The sequence below is a fragment of the Ochotona curzoniae genome, unplaced genomic scaffold (assembly GCF_017591425.1).
Source record: "Ochotona curzoniae isolate NIBS_2020 unplaced genomic scaffold, NIBS_Ocur_1.0 contig_3498, whole genome shotgun sequence".
Taxonomy (NCBI): Eukaryota; Metazoa; Chordata; class Mammalia; order Lagomorpha; family Ochotonidae; genus Ochotona; species Ochotona curzoniae.
The window spans coordinates 43,982,955-43,997,637 of record NW_024465885.1 but is presented as its reverse complement, the minus strand read 5'-3'; the positions used below and the strand labels follow the sequence as shown (position 1 = coordinate 43,997,637).

At 52.5% G+C, this 14,683-nt stretch overlaps 1 protein-coding gene and 1 pseudogene across 2 annotated transcripts in view; one reads left to right on the top strand and one right to left on the bottom strand.

Moving 5' to 3' along the window:
• Nucleotides 1-6,389, bottom strand: part of IFNGR2 (interferon gamma receptor 2) — a 20,947-nt gene extending 14,558 nt beyond the window's left edge. The window contains exon 1 of one of the 2 annotated variants that reach the window (XM_040980755.1): nt 6,162-6,389. In XM_040980755.1, the coding sequence (XP_040836689.1) occupies nt 6,162-6,243 (82 nt within the window). In that variant the 5' untranslated portion in view covers nt 6,244-6,389. Of the gene's footprint in view, nt 1-1,501; nt 1,531-6,161 lie in introns of those variants that run through there. The other variant, XM_040980756.1, reaches the window with a different exon arrangement.
• Nucleotides 6,242-14,683, top strand: LOC121156659 (annotated as a pseudogene).

The window sequence follows — 14,683 nt, the reverse complement described above, 5'->3', positions numbered from 1 at the left end:
GCTCTGGCCATTGTGGCCATTTGGGGAACTAGTGGATGGAAAATCTTTCTCTGTCTCTTCTTCTTTCTATAAATCTGCCTTTTAGATAGAAATAAATGAATTCAGACAGAGAGAGAGACTGAAAGAGAGAGAGAATACAGCTTTGTCATGGCCACAGTCCCCAGACCAGCTCTCCACCAAGTCCGGAGGACATACATCACCCATCCTTGCCCTCCACCTGCTTTTCCAATGCTCCTGGTGGGGCCACATTTACTGAAGTCAATGACGCCACGGGAAGTGGCAAGCTTCCTAAGAATAGTCCAGTTCCTACCTCGGGAGGCCTGCCCTGGGTTATTCATGCACATCTTATGCTGTAGACTTCCTGGCCTGGCCAGTCCCCGGCCTTGGGCAGTCCCTTCTCCCCTCTCTCCCCTTCCTCTGCCTTGCTCTCTGTCCCAGGCCATGGGATCTCAGCCCAGATGCCAGCATGATCAGAGCCACCTCCCGTGTAGAATGCAAGTGGGGAGCCCCAGAGGGAATGACCAGTTCCCTCTACCCCCTGACTCAGGGCCTCCCTGTCCCCTGTGTGACCTTTCTCCCAGGCACTGCTCACCCCTTGCGTCCCCTGGGCTCTCAGGGTGAGTCACTGGCTTCCAGAATGACAAACTGTGGCTCTGGGTTAAGCTCTGCCATTGTCTCCTTACAGGTTTCTGAGCTGCAGCAGCTGTAACTGGGCCAGTCCCAAGCCAGGAGCCAGAAGCTTCTTCTAGGTCTCCCATGTGGGTGCAGGGGCCCAAGAACTTGAGCCGTCCTCTGTTACCCTCCCAGGCACACCAGCAGAGAACTGAGTCGGAAGTAGAGCAGCCAGGACTTAAGCCAGTGCCCATATAGGATGGTAGTGCTAGAGATGGCAGCTTACCCCACCATGCCACACCAGCCCCTGGGCAAGAAATGGGTATCTCAGTTGTCTCATCTGCAGAACAGGGACCAATCATAGTCCCTGCCCATGCTAAGGACTGGTTGAGGGCCTGCCATGTGCTGAGGGCTGCTGACATACCTCAAGGAGCAAGTAGGATTTGCAGCAGTTCTCAGCACAGGCAGCAGTGGTCCCTACATGCATCTCAGCATGACTACCTTATGTTAGGCCCAGGGGAGTCAAGGTTAAAGGGGACATGTGGGCTCCCAACCCGGTGCCCTTAATAAGTCAGGCAGATGGTTCTGGAACACTGGGGTGAGCTCAGTGTAACCATGGGGGACACTGACGCTTGAGGGGGCAAGGACGTGAGTTCCACCACCAGGTGCCTCCAGAAAGGAGTGTGGACTTTCACCCTGGGAGACCCACAGCAGACATCTGACCTCCAGAGCGATCTAGAATCATTGAGAGAAGCATAGTAGGCTAAGATACCGCCTGTGGCGCCAGCATTCCATTATGGGTACTGGCTTGGGTCTAGGGCTGCTCCACTTCCCATCCAGCTTCCTGCTTGTGCCCTGGGAAAGCAGCCTGGTGTTTGGACTCCCGTACCCATGTAGGAGGCCCTGAAGAAGCTCTTGGCTTCTGGTTTCGGATCAGTTCAGCTCTGGCCGTTGTGACCACTTGGGGAGTTAATCAGTAGATGGAAGATCTTCGTCTCTGTCTCTCTTCCTCTCAGTTTATCAGACTTTCCAATAAATACAAAATACATCTTTAAAAATAAAAAATGAAGAAACATGAATTTGAAAGGCAAATACACACACCTATGCACGCTCATACATGTTTTCCAACTGCTAATGGACTCTCTACATGTCTCCCTCCTTCAGCCAGGCTGGGCCAGACTCCCCAGATGCCCATAACATCCAGGACTGGATCAGACCCAAACCAGGAGCCAGCAACTCCATCTAGGTCTCCCAGGGGCCAAAGCACTTTAGCCATCTCCTGCTGCTTGCCAGGGTGCCCGTTCGCTGAGTGCTGCTGTCAGAAGCAGAGCCAGGAGCTGAACGTGGGCACCGTGACAGGCGAGAATGAGTGCCCTCGGTGACATCCTCAGCCCTGAGCCACACGCAATCATGATGGACACCAAGGATCACAGCTTTGACGCACTGAAGATAAGAAGTTGAAGAAAGTTCTCAATTGATCAGCCATACCGAGAATCCATACTTCAATAAACTCCAAAATCTTTTTTTTTTTCCTTTCTTCTGTTTTTAATCTAGCTCATCAATCTCTTCCTATAAACCAGGGGTGGGGAGCGTCGAACCCGCAGGCCATATGAGGCCCATGAAGTCATCTGGCTGACTCTGCCAAGAAAACCACACACAAGACTTGACTTCAATAAATCTAAAGCAGGCTAACTTCTTCTTTCTTTTAAAAATTGCATTTATTTATTGGAAAGACAGAGTTACAGAGATGGGGCAGAGACAGAGAGACCTTCCGTCTGTTCTTTTATTCCTTAGCTAGCTACAAGGGCCAGGGCTGGGCCAGGCTGAAGCCAGGAGCCAGGAGCTTCATCTGCGTCTCCCATAGGGGTGGCAGAGACCCAAACACTTGGGCATCTTTTGTTGCTTCCCCAGGCCGTTATTGGGGAGCTGGATTAGAAGTGGAGCAGTTGGGACATGAACTGGTGCCCGTATGGGATGTAGGCATTTCAGGCAGAGGTTTACCTTGCTACACACTGGTAATAAAACATAAAGAATAAGTTTTATTCTTTACGGGTTTTTTTTTGTTTTGTTTTTGTCATTCCCCAATGTGAGACAGCATCACGACAGCTTAAGTTTTTTTTTTTTTTTAAGATTTATTTATTTTTATTAGAAAGTCCGATATACAGAGAGGAAGAGAGACAGAGAGGAAGATCTTCTGTCCATTGATTTACTCCCCATGTGACCACAACAGCCAGTGCTGAGCTGATCTGAAGCCAGGAGCCCATAGCATGGAGCCTCTTCCTGGTCTCCTTCATGGGTACAGGGTCCCAAGGCTTTGGGCCGTCCCTGACTGCTTTCCCAGGGCACAGGCAGGGAGCTGGATGGGAAGTGCGGCCGCTAGGATTAGAACCAGAGCCCATATGGGGTCCCGGCATGTTCAAGGTGAGGACTTTTGCTGCTAGGCTGCCTCACAGTGCTCCACAGGTTAAGTTTCAATTGGAATATTTTGCATGGCCTATAAATGATGTTATAAATACCTAAATGTCTCTTGCAGAAAAAAAAAATAGGTTTCCCATCCCTGCCATAATGATGACTTGGCTTTCTTGGGAATAAAACTGCAGCACCACCTACTTTAAAAGAACAGAAGAGAAACACTGGAGAAAATGTGTCCAGGACTTGTCTGATAACAGTGAGAGGCCCCATGAATCATCTCCAGCTAGTCCAGACCAGTGCCAGCTGCGTGACAGTTACAGGTGCCAAGCTGACGGGCCAGGAGGAGCCTTCCTGATGCACAATGGCTCACAGTGGCTGTGTGCTGCTGGGATTTAGTCAGAGGCCTTGAATGTTCAGTCATTTTAAGATAATCCAATTCAATGGTGCATAGACACAGTGAATCCATTACAGCATTAGGATAGAGCGACTGCAATTGCAAATAGAAGCCTTGGGGCCTGTGTTGGAGTCCTGTCTGCTTTGCTTTCAATCCAGCTTCCTGCTTATGTGCCTGGGAAGGCAGCAGCAGCAGATGGCCCAAGTGCCTGGGTCCCTGCCACCTGTGTGGGAGACCCAGATGGAGCTCCTGGCTCCTGGCTGTGGCCTGGCCCAGCCCTGGGTGTTGTGGGCATCTGAAGACTGAACCAACAGAAGGAAGCTCTCTTTCACTCTGTCAGATAAATCTTTCCAAAAACATTCAGGTAACTGCATAACTCAAAAATGCATTAACTTCCTCCCTCCTGCTGTTGATTACATATTCTGTACAGGACAAGAGCCATCCCTTAACAAAGCATGGCTACACGGTGCATCAGGTCTGAATTTTTTTTTAAAGATTTATTTCTTTTTATTGTAAAATCAGATATACAGGGAGAAGGAGAGACCAAGCGGAAGATCTTCTGTCCGATGATTCACTCCCCAAGTGGTCGCAATAGCTGGATCTGAACTGAACCCAAAGCCAGGAACCTGGAGATTCTTCCGGGTCTCCCATGCAGGTGCAGGGTCCCAAGGCTTTGGGCCGTCCTCGACTGCTTTCCCAGGCCACTAGCAGGAAGCGGGATGGGAAGCAGGGCCACCGGTATTAGAACAGGCACATTCAAGGCAAGGACTCTAGCTGTCGAGCTATTGTGCCAGGCCCAGGTCTGATATCTTACCCTGTTACACTTACAGCAATGGGGCGGATACTTTAAGTGTCCCTTTCTAAAACCGACCCCAATACTCTTTGTTATTCTGTTACTGTAAAAGCAAATTTATGACTGCAAAGGACACCTATAAATTATGGAGAAGTGTGGAAGCTTTTCCACTACTCCCTTATTAGGTAATTACTGTTAAAAGGGGTTTCCCAGTTTGGGGCTGGTATGTTAAGCCACTACCATGCCATAAGAGCACAGGTTCCAGACGTGTCTACTCTACTTTTGATCCTACTAAGGTACCTGGGAAGGCAGCAGGAGATGGTCCGAGCCACTCGTGGAAGACAGGAGTTCCAAGCTGCTTACTTCAGCTGGGGCCAGTCTACTGTGGCCATTTGGGGAGTGAACCAGTGGATGGAAGATCTGTCTCTCTCAGTGTCTCCTTTTTTCTCTATAACTCTTTCAAATAAATAAATAATTCCAGTTGTTGTAAAAATTGCCTGGTATGAACAATTCCAAATAGTTCCAAAACCGGAGACGGGCACTCTTCAAAACATCTATGGAACCAGCTTGTTTCAATGAGTTACAGAAAAGTCATTTTGTGAACCACAATAAAAGTTAGTCATCAGAAGGACCGGCAGGCAGCTGGACAGCGCGGCAACATCACAAGGTCCTTTCTGAACACCTGTCTACTCCTGTGGGAGGCAGGTGTAAACAACCTACGGCGGTGGCTAACTGAGCCCACTGCCAGCACCCACCCTGCTACCAACCCTCAACCCGCTGCCCACCCCAAGACTCAAGGAGCCCCAGAGCCGGGAGGAGATACACACAGGACAGGGCAACCAAGATCTGAGGCAGGTCAGGATTCCAGCCTAGGCGTTTGACACATTCATGGAACCCAAGACACATCCTATGGGGCAAAGTGCCCCAGAACTTCAGTCTTTGCACGGGATGCTGGGAGAAGGACCAACTGGTAAACGTTCTCAAACAGTAGTAAACTTCAGAATTGGTGAGACTACTCAAGTGCCTCTCCCCCCTGTACTATCCATGTTTCCGTTGGAAAGAAGCCAGTAAATACACACACCCCATTCCTTCTGCCCCCACCTTTGTCGTAGAGGTGGTCTTCCTTTTCGTGTAGCTCCTGAGTCTGCCCAGTGAGCGGCGGGGGTTAAGGGACATAGCTGGGATTGGGTCAGCTGACAGCTCTCTTCCCACATGGTTGCGGGTGGGGGACTTTCTGCTTCCCGTTGATGTGGATGCCACACCCCTGATCATACGCGCCCCTCGCCATAGTTAGAACTGAGTCCCGCTCACGCGTCCTACACAGGGGGCCCTGGCGTCCTGCTGGCCTCCACCGCACCCAGCCGGCAGAAGGACCGAGCTTGTCTCTGCTGCAGCTGCAGGGCGGGACATTCCTTGCGGGAGCCGAATTCCGTGCGGCCGGCACCGGAGGCCTTTTCCAGAGCCCCGGGATTGCTTGGCTTTCCCGTGGGCCGGGCCGTTGGTTTGACAAGTCCCAGGGTGCAGAGGGAAGCGCAGCGGAGCGCGGACAGTGCCTGGAGTTCCCCGCCCTCCATCCACATTCGAGGCACATCCCACGCACCCCCTACCCTGCCGGGTGTCCTCACCTGGCTGGGGCACCTTGCAAACCCCCTACCCTATTAGTGCACCCCCGAAGATTCCCCACCCGCTCAGGGCACCCTGAGGACTCTTAATCCGATCGGGGATCCCCCACCCTTTGAAGGCACTCCGAGGAGCCCCTGTTCCACCCGGGCACCTTCTAGACCCATGCCCGATTAGGGCACTCCCGCTGCCCTTAGTCACTGCAGTCACCCTGTGAATCCCCTATCCGATCGGAACACCCCGCGAGCCCCCTCACTCCACTGCAGGCTCCCCGCGCGCCCACCCTGGCCCGGCGGCGTCCGGCCTCGGGGGTCCCCGGGCTCCGCTTACCTGGCCCGGGCACCACGCCTTGGTAGCCGCCCAGCAGGAGCAGCAGGAGCAGCAGCAGCCAAGGCCGGAGCGGCGGCCGCATGGCCCGGCGCGCTCGGCTCGGCTCCCTGCTCCGGATCCGCCGAGTGGTTTCACGGCGCCGCGTCGGCCGCCATGGCGAGCGCAGGCCTTGCGGGGTCCGCCTCTTCGCCGAGCGCGGGCGGCGGCTGCGTGCGTCCCGGCCGGAGAGCCCGGCGCGCCCCGCCCCTGCCCGCCCCTGCCCGCCCCGGCCCTGCCCAGCGCCCCCCGCCCCCCGCGGGGACTTTCCGGACACTGCGGGTGGGGGTGGGGGTAGACTGCTGCCGGAGGGGCCCCGGGACCCTGCAGCCAAGCAGAAGCAGAGTCGGAAACCCCCACGAACCCCCAACCCTGCAGGCAGAAGTCCCACCTGCCGGGGACTCGCGATTCTGGGAAAAAGACCCCGCGACCCCTTGGCGCGGCTCCTGATGCCTGCAAGGCCAGATGGGAGGAATGTTCTCTGTAAACGTTTGCGCTCTTAAACAGTCTAGAAATGATATACTGAGCTTTTAACCCTACTATGTTGGCGGGAGGGTTATACCGGTGTAGGAATTAGGGAGGGTTGGGGTGTGGGCGTGACGGGCGCAGAGCCATGCGGGGGAGAAACTCGCCGCATTTCCTAACACTCGTGGTTTGGCCCCGGCGCGGGCTGTGCGGCGCACGAGGAAGTGGCTTCAGCAGCCTGGGCAGGGCCGGCCTGCGTGGGAGGGGCACCGGCGCCCGACCAGGGGCAAGGGGCGAAGGCGCCCGCGAGGGAGGGCCCGCGTGTGGCAGCGCAAAGCCTTGCAGACTTCTGCATTTTATTTCCTTTTTTTCTGAGTCAAACTTGAAATTGGCCACCACTGGGGGGAGGGAGAGGAGGGGAACCGGCGTGATGAAACAGCTAGCAGAAGTTTGGATTATACTTTGAGTATTTTTAAGGCATAAGAGGTGTATTTGTGTGAAGTGAGAGCCGGTAAAAGTTGCAACGATGATGCAATGAAAATGACTAAGAAAATCTACCAAAGGATGGATATGAAGCAGATTGTGGGATTATTATAGCTGGCACCATTTTTTAAATTTGTTTTGTTTAGATAGTTTTTTTCCTCAAGTTCTTTTAATTTGAGAGGCAGATAAAGACAGCATACCCCACCTGCTACTTCTGGCTCCCCGAGGCCCGGGGGCGGGGCTGAGAGGCTGGAGGTAGGGGGAGCTGCACCCCCATCCTGGTCTCCCGTGGGGATGGCAGGAACTTCCCCCAACTGCTCTCCCCAGGGTCTGCATGGACAGGAGGCTGGGGTCAGGAGGGGCAGCCCGTGTGTACCGCCCGGGCGCTCCACTGCATCACAGGCTGGTGTCTTAATTGCCCGCTCCAAGCTCTCGCTCTCCGTGGATGTCTTTGAACTATCCGCTCCGGAGAGAAGAAGGCTGGGCTCCTTCGCACTTGACTCCAGATGGCGAAACCGGATGCCCTGCAGCTGATGCTGTCTGGCTCAGACAGTCCAGGAAGCCGGATTTCTCAGGCCCCTGACAGCCATTGCTCTGATCTGATTCCCATGTAACCTCCAGAGTGGGCCCCCACCCACAGCTTCTCCTGTCTGGAGACAGATCTGCTGGGGAGACCCTGAAAGCTGAAACCTCGGAGGCCTTCACGAGCACGACGTCTTCCAAGACCACCAAGACCCGCAGTGTTTAATCCACCGCCCCGTTTGTACAATCTCTGAGGGGGAGGCCTTGAACAAATGGTGGTGACTGCCAGCTCTTTGCGCTGACAGTCTTGCAGCAACACCCTTTTCCTGCGGTTCTTTGTGTAAAGATTTATTTATTTGACAGAAAGGTAGAACTATAGGAGAAAGGAAGAGGGAAGGAGATCTTCCACTTGCTGATTCACTCCCCAAATGGCAACAGCAGCCAGGGCTTGGGCCAGGCTAAAGCCAGGAGCCAGAAGCTTCATCTGGGTCTCCCACTCAGATGTAGGGGCTCAAGGTTTTGGGCTGTCCTCCACTGCTTTCTCAGGCCACCACCAGGGAGCTGGATGGGAAGCGGAGCAGCCGGGATACAAACCCATGCCCATATGCGGTGCCGGTGTCACAGGTGGGGGCTTTACTGGATACGCCACAGCACCGTCCGCCAAGTGTAGATTATTGATAATATCCAAATGCGTGAGCCGCATGAGCAACCCTTGTATATGTGGGTTTTCAGAATCTTTTTTGTAGTAAACATCTTTTCATTTAGTTGTCCATGACATTTTTGAAGTTCCCCAGTGTGAATATGTTGTGTACAGTTGATGTGTGTCATTTTATAACATATGCGCATATATGCCTCATGTCATTGTGATGGGAAAACAAACTTCTAATTATCAGTAGTGGAGAAGACGGGGACTGGTGCTGTGGTGTAGCAGGTCAAAGCTGCTGTCTGTGGGACAGAGTCCCATATGGATGTCAGTTGGAGTCCTGGCTGCTCCACTTCCCATCTGGCCCCCTGTTAATGTGCTTAGGAAAAGGAGTGGGGAATGACTCAGATGCTTTGGACTCTGCACCCACGTGGGAGACCTGAAAGAAGCTCCTGGCTCCTGGCTTCAGATTGGGTCAGCTCTGGCCATTGTGGCCATTTGGGGAGTGAACCAATTGATGGAAGATCTTTCTCTCTGTCCCTCCTTCTCCTTGGAGATCTGCTTATCTGCCTTTCCAATAAAAATAGATACATCTTCTTCTTCTTTTTTTTTTTAAATTTGCATCTGTTCTGTCTCTTTCTACTAACTCGTTACCTTTCTACCAGCAGAGCCTCCTGACTCATTTTGCTCATGCTAACGGTTTCGAGGGGCTCCCCTTGCCAGGCTCGGAAGGGCGTATGCAAGGGTGACATAATAACGCCACCACTGCTTCTCCCGGTGCTGTCCCCACAGGCGATGAAGTTATGCCACTGCCTGCACATGTCCCTGCACACCGCACCCTGTGCTGGATTGGCATCACTGCCATCTTGCCAAGCTGAGTCTACATTTTTCTAGAATCGCCCTCCATGTCAGCACAGGCACAGGGAGATGTTTGTGTGCAAGGCTTGGGAGGTGGGAGTGGAGAGGCAGTCGCACTGCTTTAGGCGTGCGAACTTGGGAGCTTGAGGGCAGGGCCAGCTTGCTTCTCTCCTGGGCCAGGCACAACCAGGGGCGTCCAGCTTTTCTTGTGTCCGGTATATGGGAGGTGTACGGATGGGGTACACTACAGGGGCGAGGGAAGGTTGGGAAAGAGCAGAGCTTCCAGTAGCTCTGCCTCAGTTGCCAGATTGTTCCAGAGCCCCTGCCTTTTGTCCACTTTTTCTTCCTACCGTTCCACCCTGAGGATCCCAGGCGGCAGCAGCAGACACGGGGATACCAGCCCACATAGACCAGGGCAGCCGATGCCCTGATCAGGTAGGTCAAGTTCCTACAGTGTAACATGTGTGCATACCCAACTGGCAGTGTTTATTCTCTGCTAATGAACTCCCCAGGCAGCTCCAGGCCCGTCCACCTCCCCAGGGCCTTGGGCCTCACGAACGGCTTCTCATGCCACCACTCAGTTCTCATCCCTATGTACCCCAGAGTTCTCCAAGACCCCGCCTTCCAGCACAGCCTCCAAAGCCGCACTTGGCGAGGCTCGCAGAGTCCTGCTCCTCTGCCTCCTGCAATGTGGCGAGCCCGTCCACCCTCTGTCCCAATTGCAAGTGTCACGTTGCCCGGGCAGCCACTCCCTGCAAGCTATAGGCTGACCTCCCCGATGACTGCCTCCCAGTATCCAAGGTCATCTCCCAGGGCCCTCGGTTCTCGGTGGAGGGGAAGGCATTGAAGGCAAGGCCACAGACAGCTTGGGTGTGTGTGTGGGCAGACTGGTGTCCTCTGCAGATGCACACTGCACACTGGGCCATGTCAGCGCTGATTCCTGCACAGGCCTGAGTTACAGAGAAAGCCTTGCTTTGCTCCTTGATGTCTTCTATTCTGAGACATTTCAGGGACAACAGAATGGGCACAAAGCTTGCTGGGCTCCAGTGACGTGTCCTGGCTTCCCTCTGTCCCCAGGCGCCCATCTCTCTTCTCTCATCACCTGGTAACTGCGGCACTTCGGGGACCCGACATGGTGGTCCTATGGGATACTGGTGTCACAGGCAGTAGCTTTACCCTCTGTCACAGCACCAGCTCCAGAGTAGCATCTTTTTTTTTCTTTTTTTAAGATTTATTTATTTATTGGAAAGTCAGATCTACAGAGAGGATGAGAGACAGAGAGGAAGATCTTCCGTCCGATGATTCACTCCCCAAGTGAGCGCAACGGGCTGATGCTATGCCAATCCAAAGCCAGGATCCAGGAGCCTCTTCTGGGTCTCCCACAGGAGTGCAGGGTCCCAAAGCTCTGAGCCGTCCTCCACTGCTTTCCCAGGCCACAGGCAGGGAGCTGGATGGGAAGCAGGGCTGCCGGGATTAGAACCGGCGCCCATATGGGATCCCGGGCGTGCAAGGAGAGGACCTTGACCACTGCGTCATCGCACCGGGCCCGAGTAGCATCTTTTTTTTTCTTTTAGATTTATTTATTTTTATTGGGAAGACAGGTATATAGAAAGAAGAGATAAAGATCCTCTGTCCACTGGTTCATTTTTCACGTGGCCACAATGGCTGGAGCTGAGTTGATCTGAAGCCAGGAGTTTCTTCCAGGTCTTCCGCATGGGTGCGGAGTCCCAAGGCTTCAGGCCATCCCCAACTAACTTTCCAGACCACACGTAGGGAGCTGGATGGGAAGTGGAGCCACCAGGATACAAACCTGCATGCATATGGGATCCTGGTGTGTGCAAGGTGAGGACTTGAGCCACTAGGCTGCTGCTTTGGGCCCCTATGTAATATCTTAAACCCTCTGTCTCTCTCTGCTTCTATCATTACATCTCTTTTGATTCTCTCCCCCATGTAAGAATCCTTGCTGGCTAGCTCAGGAGCCCCTCCTTGTCTCTAGATCCTTAGCCCACAAGGTCCTTATTATCATGGGGTGTCACATAGCTGGAGGTTTGGGGGATTAGGTCTGACACGTCATTGGGGCCATTCATTGTCCTGCCATGGGGCTGCACAGAACTGCAGCAGAATGTTGAGGGAAGGCTGCTCTCAGCCTCTCTCCTTCGGGCCCTTTGCTCTGCTTCCATTGTGGACCACCTCCATCCCCCTTCCCAGCCTGGCACCCTGGTTGGCCACTCTCCAGGACCTTTGCAGGACAATGTTTCCTGAGGCTGGCATAGTTAAGCTAACCTAGTAAAGGCTGACCTTTTTTAGGAGGGTGCAGAAGAATTGAAATTGTGTCTGGGGCTGTGAAGTGTGCAGGAGGGAGGGCGGTGGGGTGGAACAGACCTGCTGACATCTGTGAATGAATAAGGTTATCTATGAACAAGATTACAACTCTCTGTTTCCAAAAAGGCCATCCGAGGGCCACGCCCTGGGAGGTACTGGTCAGGCAGGACCTCTGAGAAAGGGAGGGAAAGGTTGTGAGGAACAATTATTCTCTTTATTTCATGCCTTCCTCTTCATGCAGAGTTGCCTTCTGGGTATTTGTTCCCCTGGAAGAGGTTGAAGCCAGAATCTGGGGTTCCAGGAAAACTTAGTTGTGGGGTGATGGTATGAATTTTCCCTGGCTAGCTTGGGCAGTATTTGTGAAAAAGAAAAAAAAAACAACAAAAAACCCTGCATTTTATTACTCAATAATTATCATAAAAATGCTGTAGCTTGTTCTCCGGAATTCTATCATTCTATCACAGTCTAAAGTAATCATTACCCCGTGTGGCTGTTTACACAGTTTGCGTGTGTCGTGGCTTCCTTGTGTCTGTGGTATCAGTTGAAAAACAGTTCAAAGTTCTTCCTCATCGGCTGGCTTTGGAAAGCTGCAGCCAGGGCTTTCATTACCCCATGGCTATGGGCCTCCTCCAGGGCCACAAGGTGACCAAGCATGCTGGCAAGCTGAAGCCCAGCAGCCGCTGCGGGAGCCCGACCAAGTACACACCTGCGGGAAATGCTCGGCGAGGTGAGCAGCTTCGCCCCCCGTGAGATCTGTGCCGTGGAGCTGCTCGAGATCTCCAAGGACAAGTGGACCCTCCAGCTCATCAGGAAGAGGGTGAACACGCACATCCAGGCCAAGCGGAAGCCTGAGCAGTGTCGTGGCCGCCACGATGAGGGCAGCCGCCAAGGACAGAGCATCCCCCCTTTGGAACACTCCCCCAACCAAAAAAAAAAAAAAAGAGTTAATAAACATAGCTAAACATAGCTTAAGAAGATGTGTGTTTATCAGAAAGGTGTAGCACTTGAGAGATCGGGTGAGACAGATCTTCCATCCTTTGGTTTACTCCCTAGGAGTGGATCAGGTTAAAGCCAGGAGCTCCTCCTGGTCTACCACAGGGGACCCATGTTGTCAGGCCATCATCTGCTGCCTGCCTAGGTGCCTGAGCCTGCAGGTGAATGGGAAACAGAGCAGCTCAGACTTGAATGGATGCTCTGATATGGGATGACAGTGTTGCATGAGGTGGTTTAAGCTGCTGCACTGCAAAACAGCCTCTTGTGTGTCTCAAAGATGTTTCAATCCCTTGTAGTTCTGAATAGTGTGCTGGAACATCCCAATCTGCTCCAACTGAGATGCGCGTTACCCCTTTGTCCATTGTATCCACTCATTAGCCATTTAGTAGCATCCTAAGAATCAGATTGTTGAGCGATGCTTGAGCTCAAGAGGTTTTCACACAGGAGCCTGATGTCGTATCATGCTGTCTACATTACCTACCTCCATCTCCTCCCATGGGCATTATGGCAGCTCGCTCCATCACAGGAAGCCTGTAGTACAATAAGATACTCAAAAGTTCTCTTTACTAAACAGAATTTAACTCATAGCAAAGAGGAAGTGTACATTATCTACCAGACATATTTTTTTTTTCTAAAAGTGAACTTGTTTTCATTTTATTTGAAAGAAAGAGAGAGAGAGAGATTTCATCTGCTGAATCATTCTCCCAATGCTTGCAGCTTCCGGGGCTGGGCCAGTCTGAGTCCAAGACTTAGAACTCAGTCTGCATCTCGCAGGTGGGTAGCAGGGACCCAAGGACTTGAGCCATCATTTGCTGACTCGAGAGTGCATGAGAACCAGAAGTTGGAATGGAGAGTAGAGTCGGGACTCAAACTCCATGACTCCAATATGGACTGAGTGGTGGCTTAGCCTGCCATGTCATTCCCCAGCCCATAAAATGAATGTTTGATTCATTTGGAACTTCTGAATTAACACACAAAGAAGCTTTTGGTACTTTTAAATAAAAATTACTTGTTTTTATTGAAAGGAAGATTTACAGAGAGAGGGAGTGACAGAGAAAAAGATCTTCTGTCTGCTGGTTCAATCCCCAAAAGGCTGTAATGACTACAGCTGAGCCAATCCAAAGCTAGGAGCCAGGAGCCTCTTCCAGGTCTTCCACACTGGTGCAGGGTCCCAGGGCTTTGAGCCGTCCTCTACTGCTTTCTTAGGTCACAGGCAGGGAGCTGGATGGGAAGTGGAGCATTCGAGGCACGAACTGGAGCCCATATGGGATCCTGGTGCATGCAAGGTAAGGATTTAGCCACCGAGCCATTGCGCCAGGCCTATGGTTCTGTTTTTTTCCTTATAACAGTAACACTTGCTCATTGTTGTGAAAGTATAAAAATACAGGGAAACATAAAGAGGCACAAACAACTCCCCAACATCTCACAGCCCAGAAATTACACAATGTACATGTTGAAACTGAACTTTCCATGCAAGAAGGTAATCTTTCTTCTCTTGTTTTGGAGAAGGTTGGAGAAACTCAGCTCAGAGGCAATGAGGAAGTCATCTTCTATTTCCTGGTTGTGTAGCCTGCCCCACCTGTAATCTACACACTACAGACACGGTCTAGATTTGGCAAGGCCAGAGAGACAGAGATGTTGGAGCCCTCATATTCACGCTTGGCTAACCTCAGGCTTTGGCCATGGCTGGCCAACGCTTCCCGTGTGGTCAGGCATAGCCGTGGGTGCAGTGAGCCGTGACACAGGGACGATCCTACCGGCTGTGGCTGAAGGTTCCTCATCTTGCAGACTCTTCAAATGTTGTTGCCAAGAACTGAGCTCTCATATCTGCATCAGAAACTCAGATACCGTAGTGATGGGACTGACTAGCCACAGAAGCCAAATCAGATGAAAACAAACAGCAACTCCCTTAGTTACACCTGTTGCTGAAGGCCAGGATAGAAGGACTTTGGGCTGGGTTGCACGTTCAGGCAACACCAGGCTGCCCTGTCCCCTTCAGCAACCGCCTCTCCAGCTTCCTATGTTCCCTCCCTTTCTCAGTGAGCAAATACTGACTGAGCATCCATTCTATAACACACCGTGTTTGGAAGAAGACAGACATGGCCTCTAGTGGAGGGTGTGTGCCTGCATCCCACGTCGGAGTGCTGGGGTCCACACCCGACTCTGACTCTGCTTCCTGCAGACTCTGGAAGTGCCGTGA